Here is a 10,701-nt window from a genome sequence, read left to right as displayed (position 1 = left end):
TGTTCGTGACTGACTTTTCCTCCCTGTGTTCCAGCCTCTGCTGCCAGTGCGGCGTCCCCATCCCGCCCAACCCGGCCAACATGTGCGTGGGCTGCCTGCGGGCCCAGGTGGACATCACCGAGGGTATCCCCAAGCAGGGCACCCTCCACTTCTGCAAGCAGTGCGAAAGGTGGGCAGCCGGGCCCCGCGCCCTCTCCTCAGGGCGAGGGCCCCTCCTGAGGGGGCTGCCGCCTGGCACACGGTGCCATGCATGTTTTCCTCAGGTTTTTATGAATTCTCATCACGTTCTTGTATTCTTTTCTTGTGGGAGTCGAAAGCTGTTGGTATGTAGGGTCTGGAAGACTTAAATGAGTGAGTTTGTGGTCCTTGAAAGAAAAAATAAGTGGGAAAATGGGTAAGGATGGTGTTAAAAGTGTAAATGCACTTGGAATGCGTGAATCTTAATGCTTAGGGAGGCAGAAGTTGTAGCTGCATAGTTAATATTGAAAGTGAAGCTTGGTGAATAACTGCTCAACTTTTGAGTGATTTAATTTTCTGAAGCAGCTGCATGTGCTGTAAAATGCTTCTTGTGTCGCAGGTATCTGCAGCCTCCGGGAACCTGGATCCAGTGTACCTTAGAATCAAGGGAGCTTCTCGCTCTGTGTCTTAAAAAAATCAAAGCTTCACTGAGCAAGGTGAGTAGCTAATCCTGCTGGTATTTCATAGTGTGTCTATTGCTATCGCATCAAGGGAAGTCCAGCGAACTTATAGAGGGTTTGATCCTTCTGGAGCAGCCATTTGTACTTGTGTAGAGCTTATCAACTGATTTATATTATCATAGAGAATAACAATCTGAGCTCAGGTAACTCTGTACTAGAATTTTGGAGGGTTCAGTAAGGACCTGCTCTAACAAAAAATTTCCAAGCATACTGAGGAAGCTATTGCAGTGCAATTCTGTGACTTCAAAGCATACAGTGTACTGCACAGTAGTTACTGCATAGATGGGAGTTGAGCGTAATTAACTGAAGGAAGCTAAAATGTTTTAATGGACCTTAATTCTACAGTTTTCTTTTTACATGCTTTTGAAATTGTTTATACAATACTTGCTCTTACTGTTTTATGACAAAGAGGGTTGCAGAGGTCTATATATAGATTAAAGTCACATGTTTAAGTTGAATAAAGTATTTCTTAGGTTCAGAATCTTATTAGAGGAAAAAATCTGAGATAGCGTTTTAGGCAAAAAAATTGTTTTGTTAATGCGGTTATTAAGGTTTGAATTAGATTGCCTTATTGACCTTCTTGCTATTGGGTTAGTACTTAAATATACAAAATATCTTTTGCCGCAATAAATGTGCGTGTTCTTATTTGTATGTTCTTATTCTTTAATTGGCTTTTTAAGTCCTGAGGAAACCGTTATACTATCCAAATTCATCATTACATGGCATCCACAGATGCTCTTGAATAGCGTATTCAGTTACTCTTGTGTGACAGTCTGAGCTCGCATCACTGTTATTTTAGGTAAATCATACGCTGTGTTCTAACTGAGCATTATTAGTTGGGTTTGGTATACTGTTTTTAATTAAGGTTATTCACTTCCTCACTTGGTTGAGGAACTATGAACTATCCCATAAACTTGTGTTTTGTGGTAGTTTGAGCTGCATATTTTTAGCACGTGTACTAGTACAGCTTCTGGCAGTAGCTGAGTTCTTGTTCTTTCCCACTGGCAGGTCAGGCTGATTGATGCAGGCTTTATTTGGACTGAACCACATTCTAAGAGGCTGAAACTGAAACTGACTGTTCAGAAAGAGGTAACTGGAGGATGGTATTCTGCATGTGGCTTTTAAAAAGCTTTTATGACAAACTATGATAGTAGTAGTATTAGTTACATTTTAGATAAGTGGTTCTCCTTGGTAAAATTCAGCATCTGTTTACTGGCTTACCTTGAAAGAATATTGATTTCATTCTGCCTAAATTTTGTCATTAAAGTGCCATTCATCACAGTTTGAAGAAGGTTTTTGACTCTTCCAGTAAAGTTGGGAAAATACTATGAATATTTGTGACCTAAATATAGCTGTCACATAGTTTTAGTATACTATAGAAGTTCTTTCAGAATGCTGTGGTAAACTAGCTTTCTCCCTTGACAGGACTAACAACAAAACCTTGTAAACTTGTATTTTGCAGGTGATAAATGGAGCAGTTCTTCAGCAGGTATTTGTGGTGGAATATATAGTTCAGTCTCAAATGTGTGAAGACTGTCATAGGATTGAAGCTAAGGATTTCTGGAAAGCTGTGGTGCAAGTCAGGCAAAAGGTACAGGCAAACTGAATTTTCATTTGTTCATGGCAGAACAATCAGGCAGACAAATCTTTGCATGGATTTTTTTACTTTCTCCAGAAAAGATGTACTCACACTTGCACACTGCCACAGTAATACATCTTGTGTTCATGTGGGGTTTTTTTCTTACTGAACTTAGCTTAGAAAAACTTCCTTTCTGCTGTCCAGTATGATTAGCTTATTCTTTGTAGATGATGGCTGGCAGGAGGATCTTGTGTGAATGACTAAATATCCCTCTGTATTTTAAGGCAGTGTTAGAAACCCTGGTATGGATTGTTTATAAATATTTAAATCTTCTTTAAAGAAAATGGTGTCTTTAGCGACCAGTTACACAAAAATGAGAAACAGAAGCTTTAAATAATTTAGTATAAGTGGAGCACATCTCTGAAATTTTTTTGGTCGCTTGGAATAGACTTTGGACTGTTCCTTCTCTAGATGATCTCTTAATATAAATGTTTATTCTTCAGAGATACTGCATTTGCACTAGATGGTTTTTAAATACCCTTGGTGGTTTTATCTCTGTTTGGTTTTAGACTCTGCACAAGAAGACTTTCTACTATTTGGAGCAGCTGATTTTAAAGCACAGGCTTCATCAAAATACACTTCGCATCAAAGAAATCCATGGTACGTGAGGTGGTTTGTTAGTCTTGAGGTAGAAGAGAGGAACCTGTTTTATATTAGAAGAGTGCGTGTGCTAGTAGCTGGGTACAGATAAGCAGCAGATTACTTCGCCTATATATTGCATTGAGAAAACAGTAATACTTGAAATAGATATGTTCATCAAGCTTTCCTTTCTTTAAGATGGCCTGGATTTTTATTATTCTTCAAAGCAACAGGCTCAGAAGATGGTTGACTTTCTTCAGTGTACAGTTCCATCTAGGTATATAATTTACATTTATTGCCTTGAATAGCCAAAAGCTTTTGGAAGTGTCTTTTATCCTTGACTCTTAAAGAATTTTGTAAGTGAAAGTGTAAGGAACCTGTATTCTAGGTAAAACAGGCATAATCCTTTCTACAGAAGTCCCATGTTTTTTGCTTAACCATTGTAAAACTAGCCCTCGAGCATTTTTTTATTTCCTTAATTTTTGGATTTGTAGTGTGTGTATATATATATACTTTATATAGTAGACATATACTGTAGTATAGCTATATACTTTCATTGCTGATTATACCCTGTTTCAAACAGTGTCGTCCTTGCTGTCTGAAGAATCTATTTTTATGTTTTATAGATCAAAATCATCCCAACGTTTGATCTCACATGATATTCATAGTAATGTCTACAATTACAAGAGCACTTTCTCAGTGGAAATTGTTCCAATATGCAAGGTAGGTTCTCTCTATTTAATCTTCAGGGTATTATATGGAGTGGGTAGAGTTTGGTTTTGGTGATGGAGGCCTGATTTATTGTACATTTCAGGGGATGAGGGCATCAACTCCCCACCAAGCATGGAAAATGCAGTTAGCAGCTATCTTGAGAAAGTTTTGGGTGACATTGGGTGGAGAACTGAAAATATAAAGTGTAAACATCTATTTCAGATTTCTCTAAAGACTAAAATTAAAAGTTACGGAAATGCCAGTGTAAATTATTTTCTGTTTGTATGCAGGACAATGTTGTGTGTCTGTCACCAAAACTGGCACAGAGTCTTGGTAACATGAGCCAGATCTGTGTGTGCATTAGAGTTACAAGTACCATCCATCTCATCGATCCTAGCACTCTGCAGAGTAAGTTACGGGTTCTTTTCTGCACTATAGCAGCATCTTATTTTTCTGCTGGCACATTTTTTGCTTTGTTTTGTTTTCATGAAATCTTGTATTTTTAGACATTAATGTTGTAAATTTATCTGTACAGTCACTGATGTAGAAATTTAATAGCAAGCTAAGACATACTTCTCTACACTTGATTTCTGTCGTATCCTAGGCAAAATGTGCAGGCTCACTGGTAAGTTCATGGATGTTCTAAGTCTCTCCTAAGCACTTACGTTTGTCACATACGTTCCTCTAAAATTAGATTATGTCTAGTTTTTCTCTAGATTATGATTCTAGCCACGTTGGTACCAGAAGCACTGCACTTTGATTTGTATTTGCTGGTGAGCTCTACCAGGAAAACACCTCTAATAAGGATATGTCCAGGGGAATGATTCTGGTAAATAAAAAAGTCTGTGGTTCAGACACGTGATTTGGCTGTCATGGATCAACTGCTCTTGTAGCACGAGTTTGCAGTATGGGTCGTGTCCTAAATACTTGTGTTGCAATAATGAACAAAATGCATTTGGCAGTTGCCTTAATTTTGGCAAATGCTTCCTTTTCCTTTTAATTTCTTTGCAAGAAATTCTCTCCCTTGTGATTGCCCATGCTGGTGTTTTGTTTTCCCAGTTGCTGAAATTGATGGAAATACCTACTGGCGCCACCCTTTCAATAGCTTGTTCCACCCCAAACAGCTAGAGGAATTTATCATTATGGATATCAACAGGGTTCAAGAAAAGAAGAAAGGTGCAGGTGCAGGGGCAAGATCAAACAAGGTAAGAGTTGCTCTATAATTCAGTTCAAGGGCCTTCCTCTCCTCTCCCTCACCTACTCAGCTCAACTTCTGTTTTAAATCATTCTGCATTGCAAAGTCAGATGTATGCTTTATTATGTCTTGCCACTGGCAAAAGCTTTTCTCAGGAAGATGTGGGCAGTGTTTTGGTTTCAAAATTGCCCAGACTTTATGTGAATTCCACTTTCAGAAATTCTTACCTATTGAAGAGTCTAAACTCGTTACTGTCATTACTGAAATTATTTTATATTAGTTTTGCAACTCTTCAATTATTAAATTGTTTTTGTTGAGATACAGAAGCATTTATTTTTAATCAGAATTAATAAATCAGTACCAAATATTTTTTTTCTCGGCCAAAAGCTGTATGTGGTAGAAAGTTACCAAGTAAAATCAAAACCACCAGAAAACCTGTGTAGTCATAGAAACAGCTGTAGTGGAATTCTTGTGAAAAGTGGTTGGCATATCCTTTTCCTTTTGCCAAGAAGAATTGAGGAGTAGCAAGCAATGAACTGGATACTTGATGTAGATATGCAAGTTTAATTATAAATGTAATTTAAAACAGTAGTCCAGCAGTGCAAATGTTCTAATGGCACAGTAAGTTAAGGTGCATTTGATCACAAGAGTGTTTTATTTTTCATTCCTCAAGCACACACTGGCTGAAGCCTGGGTACAGAAAACCTCGGAGTTGAATACAGATCATCAGTATTTCTGCTGTACTCACTTGGGGCACATTCTGAATCCCGGCGACCTTGTCCTGGGGTTTGTTCTGTTTCTTGTTTTTTATTAAATGATTATTTAATGACTGAATTTTCTGTGGGGTTATGGTGTATCAAGAAAGTTTTGAACTGTTCTGATTTCTAAATGAAATCTTTCATCTTGGCCATGAAGAGATCTCCTTAATACAGACATCCTTCTTCTGGCAGAAGTCAGCTTGTGAAAAGGGCTGTTAGTAAGAGAGCTGAAGTATTGACTTTAGAGTGCAGATTGGAATAACAATTTAGACACAAGTAGATGGGAGGGATTTTTCAAATACCAGGCAAGATCTTTTTGTTTGATAGTGAGTATCATATGCAGCAACAACAAATGAGAAATTTTTGCAAGATTAGGCAAATTGGGTGATGCTTAAACATGAGTGTTAACTGGAGCTGCTGTGAGCCCAACAGAGCCACAGTGGATATTGCTGTTTAGGTTCAGGAGGCTGGGGAGTGCTGATGAAACGAATTTGGGAACAGCAGCTTCTAAGTGTTATTCATAGTCATGACAGCTGCGCATTGATGTGGATTTTTTATTTGCTCTGTAGCTTGCTTGGAAGCGTATATCTTTCTTAGGAGCTGTAACTTAACACTACGCTGCTCTGTAATACAGACATATGATACACTGATGTCAATTTTGTTGACTTACGTAGAAGGGTAGGATAAAATACTTGTTTTCATTTTAGATTCGACTTGGCAAACTGCAACTTAAATGATGAGTTTGCCAATAAGATGAACCCACACAATATTCCTGATGTGGTAAGACTGTTTTCTTTCTTTGCATTACCCAGGGGTATTAGGGAATGATTTTATAATGAATACTCAACTAGTTCCATAGTGACAATGGAAGAGGGGATATTAATATTGAAATTTGAAAAGCATCTAATTTTGAGAATTATTTTCTCACTACTTAAATTTTTGAGTGGTGATTAAATAATACATTAATTTACCATATTCTTTGTTGGTTTTGTTCAAATTATTGTGCACTGTGTGGTGCTCCCGTGTGTGTATGCCTCTTCAGGACATAATGCAAAGTGTTTGTCAGCTTTTGAATTGACAGATGCTATATAAATTCTCTATAAAACTTCTGAATGCCAGACTGACTCTACCATTTGTTCAGCTGATTTTACAGTTACCCAGATCTAAACTTGGGTGGAGTTTGGGGTTTTGAAAGATGTCAGTAGTACTGAAGGTGTATATGTGTAAATACTTGCTGGTTTTCACTGTAGGTATTAATAAAGAAGAGCTATGACCGTACCAAACGCCAGCGTCGCAGAAACTGGAAGCTGAAAGAGCTAGAAAGGGACAAAGAAGGCACAGATACAGATGATGAAAGGTTCAGTATCTGTCATGAAGCTTTTTAGTCCCTCCTACTTAAGATAACTGTGCCAAGTCCAGAAATAACATTTCTCACTTTCTTCTGAGGTTAAACCCAGCGTAATGCCTAAGCTGATGTGCTGACTGTTAAAGGGGCATAAGCAAATGCTGCTGGTTCTGTTTGAGCTTGATGCTGGCTCACAGGACAGGGTGATGTCAGTGTTCTCTGAAGAGCATTATCTCTCTGCCTTTTTCCCACTCCCCTAGTGCTTGAAGTGCTTTAAGCATATGTACCTTACTTATGTTTATCCTATCTGATAAATTTTCAGGGAACATGGGTACTAAGAAGAACAGGCCGGGGGGTTTTGAAACAGACTCAATCCTGAAATCTTAAAGGGAACACAGCAGGTTTTTCAAGTTTAATGTTGCAAAATATAAAAACTATTTCTATGGTTTTTTCCAAGTAAAGCTTCAGTCCTGAGGCAAGCAAGTAATACCGGAAGTATTGTGTCTGTAGATTACAGCTGGTGTCTGTCTAGCTAAAGGAATACTGGGAAAACATGTTTGTCACTGGTTTGGTCAGTGACAAAGCTGATACAGCAACAGTAAATTCTAAATAATGTTCAACTGAGTAAAAAAAAAATGAGGCAATTAGAGTTAAATGAGGACAGGCAAATTAAACCACATTATTTGGAAATTAGTAGGTGATAATTAAAAAAAAGGCAGAAAGAATAAGTTGGAAGTATAAGAATGCTGTCAGAAGGCACGTCTGAAGGACTGTGGATTGCAGTCCTTCCCTGGGGCTTTGTTTCTTTGATTTTACTTTGGTTTATAAATTTACATAAATCCACTGGGAAAGTGAGTAAATACATTAAACATCTTTTACAGACAATACCAGGACTTCCTTGAAGATCTTGAAGAAGATGAAGCCATAAGAAAGAATGTCAACATTTACAGAAGTAAGGCCTTTTCAGCCATTTAATTGTGTGTAACTAGATCATGACTATTTGAGTGAAAATATTTTCACTGAAGTTTGGTATTTGGACTCTTTGAACTACTCAAGCCTAGAGAAATGTTGTAATGTAATAGCTTCAGGTATTCAGTGTATTTCACATGCACTGAATGGATTTGACGGGTTTTGTTTGCTTGCCTTTAACGTGAGAGAGAGGAGGGATTTGATTCATAATTTAGTGTCTTCCGTGAGGGCAATTGGCATGGGATTGTTGGTTTTAGGAGGGATTGGTTGGGTTTTTGGTTTTGTGGTTTGTTGGTTTTTTTGTGGTTTGTTGTGGGGTTTTTTCCCCTTCCTTCCATGGACTTGTTCAGGGGGCTTGGGGTTTATTTTCTTTGCTTAGCTGTTGTTTTGTTTTTGTTTTTCCTATTGCTTTTTTAGATGCAGATATTCCAGTAGAGAGTGACACAGATGATGATGGTCCTCCACGAATCAGTCTGGCTGAAATGCTAGAGGATCTCCATATTTCCGAGGATGCCACTGGTGGGGAGGGAGCAAATATGATGACAGAATAAGAATAGTGCATTAATCAATGCAGTAAATATTCCTTTGGTGAGGAAAAATTACCCAAAACAGAAGTAAACATTACAAACTGATCACATGAACATGAAAAATAATGTGACAACTACCCTTATAGCCCTTAGTAATGGTTCCAAATTCATAATTTATAAATAATCTAGAAAATTGGCAATTAAAGTGAAACTTCTGGTGCAAGCATTGCAACAGAAGTTCCACAAGTTCCTCCCATACCTGAGTGCTTTCTCCTCACAACTTCTGCTGTGTAAAAACCAGCTGGGAGTAAAAATCGTCTGGTGCTGAAGACAGCTGATAAGGAAGGATGTCCATGGGGAGAGATTTTATTCTCATTTGCTAGATTCATAGGTAGAGTACTTACCTACTGTCTGTTGCTTTCATTTCTTCATATGGGAAGGATCTTTTCTGTCTTAAATCTTTTTGGCGCAATTTGTTTGAAGCCTTTTATGATATTGATAGATTATTCCATATAATAATATTTTAGGGAAGCTCAAGAGCATATCTTCCTTTGGTAAGGGAACGCCAAATGTACATGTTGTGTACACAAAAAACTTCCCTGTAAATCCATTGAAGATGCAGCCCTTGATCAGAAAGATTGGAAACTTCTGCTAAGTATAATGAATATTATATTGTACTATATTCCATGCCTGTATCAGTGGTTTAAAAGCAATATGCATAATGTCTAATTAATACACCAGGTATGAACTATTAAAAAAAACTATACAGATTTTTTTTTGGTCCATCATTTTTTAGTTAACTTTAAAATCAAATTTCTCTCTACTGCAAGCCCAAAGAGGACATAAATGCTGCAGGAGGACATTACATACTTCTATTCATCTGGTTTCAATTCACTTTACTGCACAAAGGTGGTTAAACAGAAATTTTACCAGGAGTTTATGTGCATATACATTTGGTTTAACTCAATATAAATATGGAAGCATAGCATAGCAAATGGTTTTGCCACTGCATGTTTTTTTAACTTCAGGAAAAAGTGTTCAAATTAACTGATATATGTAAAGGACGGAAATACTGATAATGTAAAGTTGGAAAAAAAAGAGGGATCTGTAGGATTCATCTAACAGGGTATTAATGATTCCTCTCTCAAGATCTGTGTAGCTCAAAGGAGAGTACTTGATGTAGTTTGTCGCCGCTTGTAAGAGAAAATTCACCATTTATGTGCAGTATCTGCTGAGGTGTAGGGAGCACCTTTCTTTCACCATACTCAAAGAAAAGTTAAGAAATAATCAAGTTCTTTGTTAGCCCACGGCCAGGTGAGTGAAATCTTTGCCTTATTCTTTAGTTTGTCAGCTTTTAACGCTGTGTTTCCAAATGGGTGTGAACCTGCTGGATTTCAGGCTTACTGAGCCCGAGCAATGTGCTGGGGAAGGCAAAGGTATTTTGGATTGTAAAAGGTGGAGCTAGGTTTAGGGTTTTTTTAACTGTCTCACAATCTTGTAATTATCCATTTGTAAAGGAGAAAAAATGGACATTTGGAAATTTGATGTAGTGAAACTCTAAGCTGTCTGTTGGCATTGTTAGCAGCTCAGCCAGCTCTTAGTGCTGTATTATACTGTGTGTTTGTGTCACTCAGCTCTTCCACTCTCGGGAGCTCTGTCATGTTACTATGTAGAAGAGCAGTTAAGAAAAATCCATTAAGCTGCTGAGAACTAAAGGTAGTACAATTTATCTCCTGACTAATTTAGTTCAGTATAGAAAAGGCTTAAAACCATGTTTAAAAAATACTAATGAGAATGCAACTTCATAGCTAACCTGAATTATCACTACAATAAAAATGTTTTATTACACATATTTTACAGTAGCTACACCTGCCAGTAGTGTTGGGGAGATGTAGATGAATTCAGTTCTAGTGACCATTGGGCCAAATCTGTGGAAATTGAAGAACTTTTCATTTGTAACCTTTAGCCAATGAATGCATTGGTGGTGGGTTAGCCCTTGGCTCGGGGGCCAAGCCACACACACCCGCTCACACAGTTCCCGCCTCCACCCAATGATAGGGGAGAGAATAAAAGGGTTAAATGGTAAAGAGGACTCGTGGGTTGAGATAAGGACAATTTAATAACTAAACTACACAACCAAACTACAATAATATTAAAAACAATACTATCTACAAATGAGTGATACACAGTGACACTGCCCCCCCCACCCGATAACCAAAGGCCCAACCCGCTCTGGGCCAGCGATTCCAGCGTGGAGGGGGAAGAATGAGTGACACACAG

The 10,701-nt window shown here is 38.0% G+C and overlaps 1 protein-coding gene across 1 annotated transcript; it reads left to right on the top strand.

Moving 5' to 3' along the window:
* Positions 1-41: 41 nt before the first annotated feature.
* On the top strand, positions 42-8,445 carry NMD3 (NMD3 ribosome export adaptor; the record flags this gene model as incomplete). The annotated part of the gene is made up of 14 exons (XM_010079348.1): positions 42-169; positions 578-674; positions 1,707-1,787; positions 2,161-2,289; positions 2,847-2,937; positions 3,115-3,193; positions 3,543-3,639; positions 3,918-4,035; positions 4,687-4,832; positions 5,496-5,608; positions 6,288-6,360; positions 6,831-6,937; positions 7,807-7,877; positions 8,312-8,445. Coding segments are annotated over 14 exons (1,464 nt in total), but the record flags the coding sequence as incomplete, so codon positions are not given.
* Positions 8,446-10,701: the final 2,256 nt, after the last annotated feature.

Source organism: Pterocles gutturalis, unplaced genomic scaffold (assembly GCF_000699245.1).
Source record: "Pterocles gutturalis isolate BGI_N339 unplaced genomic scaffold, ASM69924v1 scaffold53898, whole genome shotgun sequence".
NCBI lineage: Eukaryota > Metazoa > Chordata > Aves > Pterocliformes > Pteroclidae > Pterocles > Pterocles gutturalis.
The sequence above is the reverse complement of the archived record's forward strand: the minus strand, read 5'-3'. Positions and strand labels throughout refer to the sequence as shown.